Source organism: Ahaetulla prasina, chromosome 3, assembly GCF_028640845.1.
Source record: "Ahaetulla prasina isolate Xishuangbanna chromosome 3, ASM2864084v1, whole genome shotgun sequence".
NCBI classification, from domain to species: Eukaryota; Metazoa; Chordata; class Lepidosauria; order Squamata; family Colubridae; genus Ahaetulla; species Ahaetulla prasina.
Window position 1 is genome coordinate 157,050,817 of NC_080541.1, and position 18,070 is coordinate 157,068,886.

Below are 18,070 nucleotides of genomic sequence, written 5' to 3' on the forward strand. Positions count from 1 at the left end.
CTGGAGAAGAGCCTAATGCTGGGAAAGATTGAGGGCAAAAGAAGAAGGGGACGACAGAGAACGAGGTGGCTCGATGGAGTCACTGTAGTAGTAGGCATGAGTTTAAATGGACTCCAGAGGATGGTAGAGGACAGGAAGGCCTGGAGGAATGTTGTCCATGGGGTCGCGATGGGTCAGACATGACTTCACAACTAACAACAACAATATTGTTTCCCCAAGTTTAGGGGGTGGCACAATGGCTCAATGGTTAAGATGCTGGGCTTGTCAGCTAGAAAGCCAGTAGCCTAGGTTCAAGACCTAAGCACTACGCGATGGGGTGAGATCCTGTCCTCACCCAAGCGGCTGCCAACCTGGTAGTTTGAAAGCACGGAAATAAGAAAAATAGATGGAGTAAATAAATAAGAGTAGATAAATAGATATCACTTTGGTGGGAAGATAAAAACACTCTATGCCACATGACTGCAGAAATGTCTTTGGGCAGCACTCAATGGCCTTTTAATGTTGATGAGCAGTAGCCCCTACAGTCAGCAATGACTAGCGGAGTAAAATCTGCAGGGACTCCTTTTTTTATCCCAAATTTAAGCTAAGCAATTCCTTAAAAATTAAAATGAAGAACATTACTAATGATCCCTATAACTGCATCAGTTATGAGGTGGTAGTAGCTGTTCTATAGTTTCTTCTAAAACATTAATAACTTTATATTGTCTCAAAACTGATAAGACCTTTGTTTAAGTAAGCATAATAAAATAGGTAGATTTTAGTAATACGGAGAGAAATAGTATTATTAATAAAGTATCTCACAAAACTGGGCAGAATGTTGTTATATAGAAATCTAATGTTATAGCTAATATTGTTCACCCAACTTTAATTTTAAAATAATATAGTATTTTTAAGTCTTTGGGACTTGTAGGATTCAATAGCATATTAATCTATCATTCCAGATTAGAGACAGCGAGCAGCTGAGGGGCACCTTTTGAGTGAACATTTCATCCTACTGAATCAAAAGCAATTATAAGTATAATTTCTGATTTTTACATTAAACTAACACCCCTGAATTTCCATAAAGAAATTGTGCAACAAATAGAATACTGTAAAACCGATAAGGTCACTTTAAGGTACATGACTATTATTTGTGATAACAAAATTAATGAAGGTTTTCCTCAGTTCCCATCATCTGAATCATTGTCAGAAAAGAGGCATTTTCTCTTTATTTCAGTGTGAAACCTGGATCTACTGGCATTATGTAATCTGAAAAGTATCTTCAAAGAGAGACTTTGATGGATTTATTCAGGTGCTTTCCCCCGTGCAAAAAAAATACAATCTTACAGTGATTTATTCATTTATACTTTGCCATCAATGTTTGTGTCACTAAGCTCTTCAGTTTCTGAGGTAAAATATTTCTTAGTACATGAAATCCCTGGATGTAATTTTCAGTGGCAAAGATGCCAAGAATTTCTCTCACACGTAAATAAAATTCAAACAAAAGATAAAAATACACAACATTGAACAAAAGATAAAAGCATGACACTGAATCTCTATTGTACAAGCAGATATTCTTCTTGGTGTTATATTTGCTTTTAAACATTTGAAATGGACATGATTTAAAGGCTGCTTTTAAGTTCCTTCAATAAGATCTCACTCATTTGAGTCACTGTTCTTCACAATCTGTGAATTTTCACTTGTTCAAACAAGGTGTGTTGCTGTTGCATTAACTTACATAACTACTTTTTTTTGGTGGGGGGGAGTTGCTTTTTCTATAATAAAATGTTTAAACTTCTTTATTTGTGATTGCAGAGAAAATGCCCTTTAAATGTGCATATTGTCAAATGCTTCCCCAAATTGCCATTTTTTCGCACTACAACAGAGATCCTACAGATTAAATAGATAAACTTGTAAGAAAAAAATAATAATTCTGAAAACCGATAAAAATAGTAATATATTTTGAAAATAAACATGATGGACTTGCCTATGCACTTATAATGTCAACTACAGTACTTCCACACTAGTCACCAGCATTGTTGAAAAAAACAACAAGCATATTTATTTTTGACAAATAAGAAGAGAAAGAGAAGTAGGAAATGCTAGTGGTTCAGTTTATTGTGAAGAATATCCTGAAAGAATCTGCTTTCTGGTATGTTGTGTGGTGGCGCAGTGGTTAGAATGCAGTATTGCAGGCTAATTCTGCTGATTGTCAGCAGTTTGATTCTCATCGGTTCAAGGTTGACTCAGCCTTCCCTCCTTCCGAGGTCAGTAAAATGAGGACCCAGATTGTTGGGGGCAATATGCTGTCTCTGTATATCACTAGAGAGGGCTGTAAAGCACTATGAAGCAGTATATAAGTCTAAGTGCTATTGCTATTGCTATGTTCTACTGGAAAAGATTAACATGGAAAATTCTAATTTCCATGCATATTTAAATTTTGGATATTGCTGAAGCAGAAGTGAGTTGCTCTCTGAGGATGGTGGTATATAAAGGGAATGTTATTTTCAAAAGATGCACAATTCTTGCAGATGACTGCATCAATAAGTTACAATAGCTTAGCCCTGCTCTAGATACATCAAGTATCCAGGTTAGAAAACATTTCTGATACTCTTAATCTCCTTAAGTTTCCTTTTACTGGCATCCAGCCTGATGTACTTGATTGAGAGAACAAAAATAAAAAGTGCAAGGTTGATGAAACAAACAAACAAACATTAAGAACATTTAGATTTATTCAAACTGGCAAGAAAAACATTGGGCCTTTAGATGGAGAACAGTTTGAAAGGAATGATCAAGAAGAATATGAAATGCAGAAACCGAGTGAATTCTTTATATTATTGAATTATTGCAGGGAACAAAGTACAAATACCTGAGTCTGTACTGATTTTCTCAAGGAGACAACTGGGACAATTAAACTAAATTAAAGTTGCAAGAGAAAAACTTGAAAGATTACACAGGAGCAAAGAACTGGTCCTGATGGCATCTGTCTGAGAGTTCCTTAAGAACACAAAATTGCTGACCTCTTAATAAAATTGTATAACTTGTCCCTCAGTTCTACTAGAAGATCAGAAAATAGCCAACATTAAACTAGCTTTTAAACATAGACACAGAGGACATCCCAGAAATTGTAGCTCAACTTCACAGGAATATCACCAAGCGCAGAGAGAAATAAGCCTTGCTAAGAGAAATAGTTTGGATTTTGCAAAGGTAAATTCAGATACTTGGACTTTGAACAAGCTTTTGAGAATTTCATCAAAGATTCTTCTGCTGTTATGGGCTAAGTCATACTTAAAAACAGAATACAAAAAAGTGGACAATTTTGTCAGTGGAGACAGATAACAAGCTCCATAGTGATCTGTGAGATGTTTACTCTTTTTCATAAATGATCTTAATTAAGGGGTAAGTAGTGATCGGCCAGGATGATATGGCCTCAGTTTGGGAAAACATTTCTCTACATACCACTTAAAGGGAACAACGATTAGAGAATATAAAGTAAGTGTAATGTATCTTTAAAAGTTTTGGTGGGAAAATAGCACGTTGCTGATTGGTTGAAGCCTCCGGCTAAACTGTATATAAAGAGGGGTTTTCCCAGCACTGGCTGCTGGGTTCACCATATAGTAAAGAGCTGTTGTCACTATCCTGGTCTCCTGCCTCGTTATTGCCCGAATCTAACACTGGCGACGAAGGTGGGATCTCGAGGCTAAGAGCGCCAGGAAAAGAGCTGAACTCACCAGGAAGACGCGAACCCAGCAAACAAGGGGCGGAAAGCAGCAATGTCCGGCTACACACCGCCAGCGCCATTCGACCCAGCTAAGGAAAAATGGGGGTCATACATGGCTCGTTTCGAGTGTTTCCTCGAGGCGAACGAACTCCAAGGAGTTTCAGACAACAGGAAACGAGCGTATTTCCTGAGCCACTGCGGTCCAGAAGTTTTCGACACCGCAGAATCCCTGGCGGAGCCAACGCCGGTACAGTCGGTACCGTGGCAAACTCTGCAGACTTTATTGAAAGCCCATTATGCACCAACGCCGTCCAAGTATGTGCAACGGTTCGAATTCGGGGAGCGCAGACAGCAAGAGGGCGAGTCCATCAGCGCATACATGGCCGCCCTGAGGAAAGCCTCAAAACATTGCGAGTACCGAGACTTGGATGAGGCATTGCTGGAGCAACTCATCCGCGGGGTCAGGGACATCCGTTTGCGGAGGCGGCTGCTGTCTAAAAGCAACCTAACGCTGGCAAACGCCTTGGACGAAGCCAGGGCTCACGAGATGTCTACCCAAGCGGCGGAAACCCTACAAAAGCCGCTCGCACCAACGGCTGGTGCGAAATCAACCCCGGTCCACAATGAAGAGGTCCAGGCCGAATCGGACGGTGAGGAGGAGGAAGGAGTCTTCCACACCGGGAGGCCGGAGAAAGAAGACCGGGGTGACTGCGCGAGTTGCGGAGGGCAACATCAACGACAACAATGCAGATTTGTCGTTGGTGCAAAAGGAAGGGGCACCTAGCACAGGTCTGTCGAGCACCCCAACCTTCCCGCCAAAAATTCAAACCGACCAACCAGAGCGCGGGAACGGCGAAGCGGCCCGTGATTGGTCAATTCAAAAAAGGCGCGAAGTTGAATCAGACTGTCGTGAGAGTGGGTCACGCATCAACACGCCTAGAGAAGAAAATCTTTACAAAGGCAAAGATTGAGGGGGTGCCGTGCCGATTGGAGGTGGACACCGGCTCATCGATCATGATCATGTCCTGGGACAATCTCGTGAGAGCCTTACCCGCCATCGCAAAGCGCAAGCTGCAACCACAGAAATTAAGGGTACAAGACTACCAAGGGAATCGCATCCCTGTTCGAGGGGTAACGTCCGTCCACGTCGAGTATGGACAGTACAAGAAAACTCTGCCCATCACCATCGTCGATGGGACCCTGCCAAGCTTGTTGGGACTGGACTGGTTCCGAGCATTGGGCATGGGAGTGACTGGAATCTTCAGAAACGAAGTCGACCTCAAAGACGCACTCGTGAAGGAATTTGGGGACGTTTTCAGAGACTGCCTGGGCAAGTACACGGGGACTCCTATCTCTTTTAACTTAGACCCCCAAGTTGCCCCTATCCGTCTAAAGGCTAGGAGGGTCCCGTTTGCCCTAAAGCCCAGGATTGACCGGGAACTGGACAAGCTAGTAAACCAGGGAATTCTAGTGCCAGTTGACCATGCTAAGTGGGAGACCCCTATAGTCACCCCAGTCAAACCGGACGGGTCGGTCCGGATTTGCGCTGACTACAAGGCAACGCAACAAAGCATTGCAAAGAGTGCTTACCCGTCCGGTGGTACAGCACTTACTGCACTCAATGGGGCAAGGGCAAGTTTTGCCAAGCTAGACTTGGCCCAAGCCTATCAACAGCTGCCCGTAGATAGCAGCACAGCGAGCGCAGACAATTGTGACTCACAGAGGGCTTTTAAGTGTACCCGGTTACAGTTTGGGGTTAGTGTGGCTCCAGGGTTATTTCAGAACCTAATGGAGCGGCTATTGCAGGGCCTACCAGGGGTGGTACCATACTTTGACGATGTACTGGTATCCGCTGAGAATCTAGAGGAATTAGGGGCAAGGCTGCGAAAAGTTTTGGGCATTTTCCGGTCTGCCGGTCTCACGGTTAAACTGAACAAATGCCAGATCGGGGTTGAGTCTGTGGAATTCCTGGGCTACTGGATAGACAGGAAGGGATTCACCCCACTGAGAGCAAGGTACGGGCCATCAGGAAGGCCCCGGTTCCAAAGAACAAAACGGAGTTACAGGCATTCTTAGGTCTGGTCAACTTCTACGCGGTATTCTTAAGGAATAAGGCAACAGTAGCCGAGCCGCTGCATAAATTACTAGCAAAGACGGCTGCATGGTCTTGGGGAAAGGCGGAAGCTAGGGCATTCGAAGGGTAAAGAATCTCCTATCGGTGATAGCCTCCTTATCCAATACAATGGCACGCTGCCATTAGTGTTAAGCTGCGATGCATCTCCCTATGGGGTGGGGGCTGTGCTCAGCCACAGGTTACCAAATGGCACAGAAGCCCCTATTGCATATTACTCCCGAACCATGTCATCAACTGAAAGGAATTATAGCCAGCTTGATAAGGAAGCCTTGGCTATAGTCTCCGGAGTAAAGAAATTCCATGAATATGTATTTGGTCGTGATTTTGAAATCATCACGGACCATAGACCTTTGCTAGGTTTGTTGGCCCAACGCCCGTGGCACTTTCGCCAAGACTGACCCGATGGACTATCTTCCTGGCAGCGTATTCTTACAAATTACTACACCGGCCAGGAAAGGAATTAGGGCATGCAGACGCCCTGAGCAGATGCCCGTTACCAGAGACTATCGAAGACCCCACTCCGGGAATACCAGTTCTGCTAATTGACTCTTTGGACTCTGGCCCAGTCACATCCAAAGAGGTGGCTCGGGCTTCGTATAAGGACATTACAATAAGAACTGTAATTGGTTGGGTACAAAGAGGTTGGCCCGCTGCGCCGGGCGAGCGTTTTAAAGAGTTTGTAAAAAAACGTGGGGAACTCTCGGCTCAAGGGGGGTGCCTGCTATGGGGGGATCGAGTGGTGATCCCGGAGAAATTGAGGAAAAAGGTATTGGATCTCCTGCACGAAGGTCACCCAGGGATCGTGAGAATGAAGGGTCTAGCGCGAAGCTATGTGTGGTGGCCCTTAATGGACTCGGAAATTGCTGAAAGGGTAGGGAAATGCCAGGCCTGCCAGGAGTCCAGACCGCTACCCCCAACGGCCCCGATTCGGGAATGGGAGAGACCCCAGGGCCCCTGGTCTAGGATCCATATCGATTTTGCCGGCCCCTTCCACGGCCAAACCTTTCTGGTAGTAGTCGATGCCTACTCCAAATGGCTGGAAATCATTCTCATGAGATCCATGACAGCCGATGCCGTGATTTCAGCCCTACGGCACCTATTTGTAACCCACGGGTTGCCCGACACTTTAGTCTCCGATAACGGCCCGCAATTCACGGCAACCCAGTTTGAGGGGTACTTGGCAGAGGAGGGCATCCGACATGTCCTCTCGGCGCCTTTCCACCCTGCGACGAACGGCCTTGCAGAACGTTTCGTTCGGAGCGCAAAGGAAGCATTGTCCAGAATCAGGCCAGGCGATTGGCAAACAAAAATTGATACATATCTAGCAGTCCAACACAGAACCCCCTGTGTAACAACTGGCCGCAGCCCGGCCGAGCTATTAATGGGTCGGAAGCTTAGGTGCCCACTAGACCGTTTAAACCCAAACTACACACCAGACGGTTACAAAGGGGCACACGGTAAAACAAGAGAGATGGCAGTAGGCGACCTAGTGTGGGCACACAACTACAGCGAGGGCCCGACCTGGTTAGCAGGAAAAATCCTAGAAATAACAGGACCAAAATCATATCTAATAGAGATAGAGGATGGCCGGGTATGGAAACGCCACATAGATCAAATAAGGAAACGCATAACCGTAAAGCAGAATCAGGACGAAACAGACCCTGACTATTCAATGCATAAATCTACAGCTGACTCAAACCCGGGCAAACGCAGGACTTATCTGAGTTCCAGGAGGTCCAGCGACGCCAACCGTTCCTCCTGAAAACAGCAGGGACGACTCTGCAATAATCCAGGGCGGATGGCCTAGAGGAGGAGCTGAGAGGAACAAACAGTCCCTCCGGTCAGCTCGACTCACTCCCAGAAAATGCATTGCGCAGGTCCGAAAGAGTCAGGAGACGCCCAGTCTACTTGCGTGATTACGTTGACAAATAAGATGTTAATTTCATGTAAATATTGGTAAAGCGTTTTCTGGGAGGGAAGGAGTGTAATGTATCTTTAAAAGTTTTGGTGGGAAAATAGCACGTTGCTGATTGGTTGAAGCCTCCGGCTAAACTGTATATAAAGAGGGGTTTTCCCAGCACTGGCTGCTGGGTTCACCATATAGTAAAGAGCTGTTGTCACTATCCTGGTCTCCTGCCTCGTTATTGCCCGAATCTAACAGTAAGAGTCATCCGGCTGGCGATTGTGAGAAACTGATTAATATGGGCCTGCTCCAACAGGACTATTTTCACCACCAAACTGGCTGTTCATCCTATGAGGAAAATACGTTCAATTTAGGTTTATGAAAAAGATGGGTGCCTCAACCATGAAGTTATAAGTATTGACAAAGAAGCAATAGGAAAAGCAAAAAACAAAAAAACAGTAAAACAAAACTCACCCTGTTGAGTTGATTTGATCTAAAATTTGGCTTTCTGTAAATGTCAGAACATGGCAGAGATATTCTCCCCCAAATCTACTTTCCTCTGTTATCTCCTGCCATATCATGTGCTATTCCAGAAAAACATCCTTTGAACCTGAGTTTTAAGATCTAGAAGAGGCTTAATTATCTTTTTTTTATTTTGTCACAACATTATATACAAGAACATATATTGAAAGGAAACAATAGGACAGGAATGGTAGGCACTTTTGTGCACTTATGCACGCCCCTTATAGTCCTCTTAGGAATGGGGTGAGGTCAATGGTAGACAGTTTTTGGTTAAAGCTTTTGGGAATTGGAGAAGAGACCACAGAGTCAGGTAGTGTATTCCAAGCATTAACAACTCTGTTACAAAAGTCATATTTTCTGCAATCAAGATTGAAGCGGTTAACTTTTATCTTCTTTTAGCACAAGTGGAATTCTACTGAATATAAATATAACGTAGTAGAAGCAAATACCCCTTTTAATGTAGTAATTCAGTGACTTGAGGATTGAACAGAGTAAGTCCCCATTAGCCATTTTTCAACTACCGTATATACTCGAATATAAGCCGATCCGAGTATAAGCCGAGGTCCCCAATTTTACCCCAAAAACTGGGGTAAACTGGGGACTCGAGTATAAGCCGAGGTCCCCAATTTTACCCCAAAAACTGGGGTAAACTGGGGACTCGAGTATAAGCCGAGGGTGGGAAATGAGGCACCTACCGGTTGGGGAAACCCTCCCTCCCTCAGCTGAGAAGGCTGGCGGCTCCCCCGCCCCGCCCTCTCACTGCACCGGCAGGGCTTCCCCGCGCCGTCCGGTAAAATGTGAAAAAAAGAAAAAAAAAAAAAACTCGAGTATAAGCCGTATATACTCGAGTATAAGCCGAGGGGCTTAAAAAAAAAACAAAAAACTCGAGTATAAGCCGAGGGGACGTTTTTCAGCACAAAAAACGTGCTGAAAAACTCGGCTTATACTCGAGTATATACGGTATAACATATACAAATGAATGGATGTAGCCCATAACCTAGTCTCATAAGCAGTTCTCTTTTTATAGAACATTCTACAGCGCCTGTCAATTTTTGCAGATACAAATTTAGATTTTATCCAAAGTGATATCCCCGGTTGATTAAACAAAAAAACTGAAGAAAAGACAGTAAAAGCATGTAAATTGCTTCACATTAATATAACCCCACAAATCTATACGCAGAAAAAAACTGCACTTTGTTCAGTGGACTTACTTCTAGGTAAAAAACAAACAAATACAATACTGAACATATCATACAATCCAAATATGCTCAGATATTTTGATTATAAAAATATAAATCAAATATAAATTAACTGGCTGTTTCATTATCTGTGCACCAAGAGCCATGATTTTCATAAAGTTGCTCCTAACTATATTCATGTAAAAAAAAAAAAGCAAACCAGAGTTCTCAGCTAATAAAAATAAATGTGTTTATTCATTAAGAATGGCCTCTTGAAAAAGCACCTTTGGGACAGCCATGACCTGGATGACTGAGAATCTCCACAGACATTTGAACTAAATAGTTTTATTTGCTGAATTACTTCAGTCATGTGGCTATATATGAATTGTTGCAGTAGTAAACCCATTAAGCCAATATACAGTAAGTAACCAGGTTTCATGAGGGCAGGTCCTTGAAACCTGATACAGAAGTCAATGAACAGCAAAAAAAATATTTATATATTTACCTCACATGGTAAAACATATTTTCAAATCCAAATATGCTACATTCTCCGGCACATTTATTAAGGATACAAGTAAGAATGCTATCCTATAAAACTCGCAAGCTTTTTTTTGCCTTAGCACCTAATAAAATACTAAATATTCAGATTAGATAACATAGCCATAAGGTAGGAAATAAAGAGTATGTGTTACTAACATACTAATATTTCCGTGCAAATGTGTTTCTTCTTGAAATATTCTGATTCCAGAAAAAATAAATATTATTCCCACTTCTAGAAAAAATTGAAGCTTATCCTAAAATGGAGGCTCGTGAGTGGAAAGGACAGAAATCGTAGAGTAGTTAGTCTACTGGAATTTATTTTAATGGGATTAAACTATTTCACATAAAAGATTCACATTAAAAAAGCATTTTAGGATGAATACATTATAAATTTCAATCAAAAAATATAAAATAACGTATGTTAAAAACTAAAGAACTTAAATATATCTTTGGGATATCTTCTGTAAGGCCTGGATCAAACCAATTAGTGCCAAGTGTCTGAAACACAGACTGGCTTTTTAATGAAAGCAACTCATAAAATACCCACCAAATCATAAGCCAACTTGGAATTCCATATATGAAAAATCTTCCATCAGATTAATATTCTGGCATCATCTGTACATAATTTTCCACTTGTAACAGAAATGTTACTAATAGAGTTCTTGAGAGCCAGTTTAGTATAGTGGGGAAAGCATCAGTCTAGAAATTGAGAGTCTGTGAGTTCTAGTCCCGCCTTACATATGAAGACAACTGGTTGATTTGGAGTCAAGTCAGTCTCTCTCAGTCCTAGGAAGCAGGCAATGGCAAAACATATCTGAAATCCTGCCAAGAAAACTTTTAGGACTTATCCATGCAGTCTTCAGGACTCAATACTGACTCAAAAGCATAATGTAATAATATGATATGATATAACAGTGATGGCGAACCTTTTCGGCACCGAGTGCCCAAACTGGAACATGCATTCATGTGTGCGTGACAGAGCACCGGAAACCCGAAGACCAGCTGGCTGGTATGTGCATGCCAGCTTGAAAATGGTCTGAAAATGGCCCCAAAAACAGCCCAAAAAAGGCCTGGAAATGCCCCCCAAAGTGCCCTGGTTTTTAGCCATTTTCAGGACATTTTCTGGTGCTCCAGCACCCATGAAGACCAGCTGGCTGGCATGCCAGAAACCAGAAGAACTGCTGGAGACAGAGGTGGCACGCAAGAGGGCTTTGCGTGCCACCTCTGGCATGCATGCCATAGGTTTGCCATCATGGTGACATAATAATAATATAATGATAAAATAATACATAAAATAAAATAGATTAGAATAGTAAAATAAAGCAGATTGCTGCAAAATTTTCTGAGTTCAGAATACGCCAAGCTCAGAACAGCTGTTTTAAGTGTTCCAAGAACCCTGCATTTCGAAGTTGTGTTAAAAAATTCAGATAAAACAAGGACAGTTCCTAAGTCTATGTAAAGCAATGTGTATTTGCTGTGATAGAGATCTGCACTCAGAATGAGTATATCTGCAACTACGGTATATCAAAGCATATGGTTGGGAACTGGGGAGTGGAAGAAGTGTTAACGCATCTACACTGCATCAGATCAGGAAGTTGTGCCAAGTTATTGGTAGGAATACTATCTTTGAAATCAGGTGACAGTCACATTTTGTAATATGTAACCTGTGTAAATAGCTGAATAGAATAGAGACCCACTAGTCAAGGGGTTGGCCATAAGAGGACACACTAATTGTTTTAGGGACTACATAGTTAAGTTGTAAACTGCAGGGTAAAGAATTATAGGAAGACAAATTTCAGACCGGCTCTGGTTGAATCTAACTGATAGCAGCATTGTTTAGTGATATTTTCAGCATCATTTCTATGAAAATGACTTGTTTGTAAATAGTTGCAAGCTGAACCTTCCATTTAAACCACTCCCCCTTTCTACACTATTATCTGCTAAGGCTACAGTATGTGGTGCATTGATCTCTTTGATTCTAACCTTCATTAATTTTAGAGATCCCTGAAGATGGAACAACTTTTGGTGCCAGCTAATTAAATGCTCTCTAGAGTTTCTCTCTGCATTTTACTAGGCTGAAATGAACTCTTTTTCTTTCAATGCAATCTACAAAGATTTCCCCCCCTAGCTATTACTAATTAAATGATGCTGTAAGAATTTCTATTACATTTTTAAACATCAGGGAAACAAAACTGCACATCAGAATTCAGGTAAACACTCCAGAAAGGAGGGAAATATTTTTTCACATTTTGTTACTGCTTATTGCTGGTATCCCTTCACATATAGCTTAAAATCTCCTTTCATCTTAATACTGCTCCGAATGATGCTAATGAAATACTGGAAGGGGCTGTCAGCTTTTGAGCACCTTCAAGACTGTACAAACTAAAACACATTAGTATGAAAGTCTTTCTGCCACAGTATAATTTTTTTTATGCACAACAGTAATACAGAAAAGGAGAATTTGCAGTGACTTAAAGTACCTAACTAATTAAAGTCTCCATAAAGAATAAACTTGCCTTCACAGGCATATCGGGATAGAAATGAGAACAATCACAATTTTTAGCAGCCTGTTTATGAAAACTATTTTTTACTTGGTTAAGATAAAAATGAGAGGTGTTTGGGAACCTGGAGAGTTAATTAATGGTAAAAGATGTGTGTGTGTGTGTGTGTGTGTGTGTGTGTGTGTGTGTGTGAGAGAGAGAGAGAGAGAGAGAGAGAGAGAGAGAGAGAGAGAGAAGCAATGGACAAAATAGTCTTGAGTTGCATGCACGGAGAAATCTTTCCAAAGTATGATCCATTCTGAAACGATCAGATGGATATCTTATCCCACCAGTAAAACAAACCAGTTAAAATATAATTTGAATAAATTAATTTTCTATTGTTAGGCTTTCCATATATTGCATCTCAACATCAATGAATGAAAAATAATAGATAATATATGGTGGCAGGATACCGTGAGGAGTAAATGGCAGTGTAGGAACTTTGATAATATTTTGCCATCAATCCTAAAAAAATGTTATTATTGGATTGTTAAAAATGCTAGTTTGGGTTCTTCTATCATCATAGTACATGCCTCTTAACTATCTCTGAGAAATATACAATATAGATACTGTAATGACAGAAGCATTTCGTTTTGCAGGCTCATATTACTCTGCAGAACCATCAAATGTCTTATAATGGCTCAACAAGCTAGAACTTTGTTACTTTGTTAGACTATTATCACACATTAGCCATGTATAGCATTTCCACAGTTAATATTTCAAGAATAAGCCTCCCAAAATTTCCATTTCCAACACAAGCTGTGCATTTGTGTGTCCTATGAGCAATATTTGGCTTCCTCCTACTTTTGCTGCAAAGTCAGAGTGTTGTTTAATACCACCCTAATGGAAGAAAAGTTATTTATCTGAGGAAGCAGATAAAAAAATCTCGCTTTATTAACAAAACAGGAACTAAGGGAGAAAAAACAAGAGTGAACAAATGTTTAATGGTTTGGCAAGATATATGTGGCCATTTTCTTCACACATGGAGCTCACTTACTATTTGACAGTTCAGCAAATGGCTCACAAACAGAATAAACTTCTCTATCTGACTTTGGTGTCTTCGTGGAGCCAAGACTGAGACAGCAACATATGGAACCTGGCAGAAGAGTCAACATGGTCCACAATGACTGCCTTGTATTTTGATCTAAAATTCATACATTGGAGTCCTACTCTACTCTAAACGCCACTAGGTGTTTTTGACAAATTGTTATATCCAGCCTTCAATTCTTTCATATAGAAATGGGGCGTGGTGGCACAGTGGTTGGAATGCAGTATCGCAGGCTAATTCTGTCAATTGCCAGCAGTTCGACTCTCATCGACTCAAGGTTGACTCAATCTTCTATCCTTCCAAGGTTGGTAAAATGAGGACCCAGATTGTTGGGGGCGATACCTCTGCTCCAGGTATAAGGCAGTTTGCTGTGTTCTATAGAAAGCTACATATAAAAATAGAAGACTTTTTCTATGCATCTCTACATTGACTAGAATAATGGTTTTCAACCTTTTCTTCACCATGGAAGAAAAGGAGGTTTATGGCCATAACTCAAGATTTAAATCATAATATTTCTTCAAGCCTTCGTGGACCCCCCCGTGATGACATCGTGGCCCCGCCAGCAGTCTGTGGATCACAGGTTGAGAACCACTGAATTAGAGTGTATGTGGTAAGAAAATATCAGTTGAAACTCCCACTGTTTGCTTAATAGGACTATATGTTAACAGTTTTCCTGCCTTAATATTCATGCAACATACAAATCCATACTGTAAAAAATAATAATATTTTTTTTCAGTCAATGAATGTTTGAATTTATTGTCAGTTCTACTTCAAAATCCTGTCTTCCCTGAATTATACTTCCTTTTTCTTCTGCTGTTGCCCACTATTGACTTTCACATGATCAAATTAGGGTGTAGCAATTTCTTATACTTTGTATAGTGCTGTGTAATCTAGTTATACTTTACAGAAAAAGCTTTATTAAACACATTTTGTCTTTTCAAATTTAGTTCCTTTGGGAGCATACAAAGACATACATTTATTCAAAAAGTTTCAGAAAAGGCTTCAAAATCCATTTTTCCTTCTCACCCTTCTCTTCATGACCAGAAAAAACCAATCTCTACCTAAGTCATTTTAATTTCATTATGTTTTGTTTAAATAACACCTGTATTACTTCAATTTTTGGATCTAGTGTAGTTTGTTCCACAAAATTGGCCTAAGAAGTTTCTGCTCTCTCTTTGTAACTGACCACAATGATGCTTCCTTAAATGCCCAACTAATTGTTCAACCTATTTTTTGCTCTTTGAATTTTACAAAGCAGTTTTGATACAAACATCTGGAGCTAAATAGAACATAATAATAGTCTACAGTATCTACCTTGGGATACATTATCATCCCATGCTTATAAAAACACCAAAAGGCTTGAAAATTCATAAAACCTCTAACAAGCAGTACACTAATAATGTATTTTTCTCTTGTGTTTCTTTCTGTATATGGCCAACTACTGTAGCCACGTATCATTTGACAGGACCAACCTAAACACTTGAATATGAAGCTAAGCTGCCTATAAATTTTAAAGCATGGAAATTGGCACCTTAAGCAAATGGAGTGAAGTAAACATACATATTAAAATCCTTTGTATAAACATGTATGTTTGAGGATCTTAGTCAAAAAGAAACAAAATGACAATTAGAAGATAATGGACAGGACTTTTTCTAGTCAAGTGCAAAAACACCAGCCAAAAGAGTATCTTTTTAAAACACTAATTTGAGAGGTTGATTTATTAGTGTCATGTACAGATAAAAAACAACAACAACATAGCACTTTCTTGTTAAATTCGTGAAATAATTATTATGGTCTGCAATGCAGGACTTACCGATCCTTCCCAGTTTCCTTTTTAAATATCTCATCACAGTAGCTCATACGTTTTTCAGTGGTCACATAGATTTTGGCCTCAGGATAACTGTCCACAGTCTTCTTCAGCATATTATATACAATGCCGCTTCCATCTTTTCTCATATTTCGGAAAGGTCCCCAGATGACATAAATTGTACTATTGGTTTCCTTGAAAAAGTAGTCTGCATTCTTCAGCAAAAGAGGGACACTAGTATGGGAGACAACTCTTATTGTTGTCCTTTTTCCAACATCTTCTTCATAGCCCTTGGTAGGAGCATTATTCATTCTCCATATACAGGAAGCCTGGTCAATTTCAGATCCTACTTTCTGTTCTGTCATCTGACCTGAGTTTGAAATAATGGCACAAAGATCACACTCCAGCTGCAGAGGCTGTTGGAAAGGAAGGAGAAAAAAAACACCAGTCTATCAATTTTGCATGAGACTTGGAAGCAATTGGGGAGTAGAGGATCTAAAGATCTGGAATCAGGTTATATGGATTCTATGCATGAATAAATACCCACCAAAGATCTCTGATCCACTACTAACAGAGTTACATCAATGAGGGGCCAAGGTTTTCTAGAACATGTCCTTTCCTCCACCTCTTGGTGACTTTTAGATCAGATCAAAAAATACCTTTTTTTATTTTAGTTAACTTATGAATGATTATTATGCAAAAGCCAACAATGGGTTTAATTTAGAGGGCACAGAGTAAACTCTGACATAAAATTATCTTTTTCAGCATCTTTTTATCCCTCAGTCAGAATCTGCTGCTTAAGGTAAGTAGCTCACTTGTCTAATTGCAGCCCTGATTGTAATGCAAAAAGGATAGCTGGAGAAAACTGCAGCGTGCACAAAAGTAGATTTAGAAAGAGCAAAACAGGAAGAAGCAACAACAGCATACTAGAGATAAAAGTCTGCCAAAGGGAATTTTGATGAAAGAAATTGCGACATGAAAGAAGCAGAATTATAAGGGATGAGCAAGTGAAAAGGAAAGGCCAATAGAAAGAATTGTGGAACTATTAAGATAGAGCATGAAAAAAGCTTTCTAGACTTGTTTCTGAAGCATATTCGTTGTGCATTTAAAAAAAGAAAAGCAAAGGTCAGCAGGTTGGAAGTTCAGTGGACACAAGCAAGATATCCTGAGATGTTAAGCAACCTGGGCTGTGCATATCAATACATCACCAATCCAAATGTCAGTTCAATTTGGATCAATTTGGCTCACTGATTCAATTTGGATTTCTGAACTATACTGGGTTTCCAAATCAGATAATTTAAGGAAGTCAAACTGATTTGGAAAGTAAATTCAATTTAGAAAAGGACCTTTCTGCAAATAAGATACCCAGCCATAGAGTCATTGGATTAATTTGGAGGCAAGTGATTTGATGATTGAATCCAAAAAGTAAATTTGATTCCAAGGCAATCAAATAATTTTTGGCCTAAACCCCCTGAATCTCAATTATTTGCACATTACTTCAATCCTGTGCAAGATTGCTCAAAATAAAATAGTCCGGATCCGGTATAATACAATTATTAGAAAACTAACTTTGTTCCATATGATTTTCAGATAAATAGATAGAACATAGAATAATAGGGTTGGAAGGGACCTTGGAGGTCTTCTAGTCCAACCCCAGCTCAAGTAGAAGACTCTTTACCTTTTAGGACAAATGATTGTCCAATCTCTTCTTGAAAACCTCCAGTGTTGGAACACCCATAACTTCTGGAGGCAAACTGTCCCATTAATTAATTCCTCTCACTGCCAGAAAATTTCTTCTTAATTCTAGGTTGGATCTCTTTAATAATCTTCCACCTGTTACTCCCTGTCCTATCCTCAGGTTCTTTGCTTCTCTGTGACAACCCCTCAAATACTGGAAGGGTGCTATCATTTCATCCCTACTCCTTCTCTTTGTTAAACATACCTAGTTCGCGCAACTGTTCCTCATATGATTTAACTTCCAGAACCCTTATATTTGTTTCTCTTTTCTGCACTACTATATATATGTCTAATTGAAAGAGGGCAGTTAAGAAAATAAGTGCAAAACATTGTAGGAAGATAAAATGAATCAACTCATTTGTTGACATAACTATTTAATAATAGGATGGAAATGCCACCAGCAAAATTTCTTTCTCTTTTTATGTCATCACTGAACACTGCCTAAAATGTCTATTCTATTCTCTGTGATTTTAAGTCAGGCGGTTAATTATTGCTTGTTTCAAAATCTCTTTTTCTATTCCAAAATGGACTGCAAAGAAGAGCAAATACATTCATTGATCTGCAGTCAGTACTGCTTTGACACTAAAAACTTGAAATATATTAATTCACATTTTTTTCTAATGCATTTTCAACAGATAAAATATTTATTAATAGAAGTATAAAGGAACCAAATATGTATATCCTTGATAAGAAATGGGAAGCATTGAAAATTCGCATGAGCAAGATAGATCCTGTCAATCTTCTATGGTCAGCATTATTTCTCAATTTAAATATTTTATCGCCATTAGTATGCAACCTCAGTGCGTATTAGTATGTGTAGTGCCAGTACATACTTTGTATCAGTGTGTATTAATATTAATACAAGTTCATGGGATGCAGGCAAATGCTTTGCTGGTCTCTAGATTACAGATCCTCCTTCCATCTAATAGTGTGAGCATACTTGGAGTAAAACTGAATTTTA

General features: G+C 40.1%; 1 protein-coding gene across 2 annotated transcripts in view; it reads right to left on the reverse strand.

Annotated features, from left to right (window-relative positions):
• The window catches only part of ST6GALNAC3 (ST6 N-acetylgalactosaminide alpha-2,6-sialyltransferase 3), a 367,526-nt gene that overhangs the window by 116,507 nt on the left and 232,949 nt on the right, over positions 1 to 18,070 (reverse strand). For both annotated transcript variants that reach the window (XM_058177130.1, XM_058177131.1), the window contains one exon: positions 15,379 to 15,788. In XM_058177130.1, coding sequence (XP_058033113.1) covers positions 15,379 to 15,788 — 410 coding nt within the window. The remainder of the gene's footprint in view (positions 1 to 15,378; positions 15,789 to 18,070) is intronic.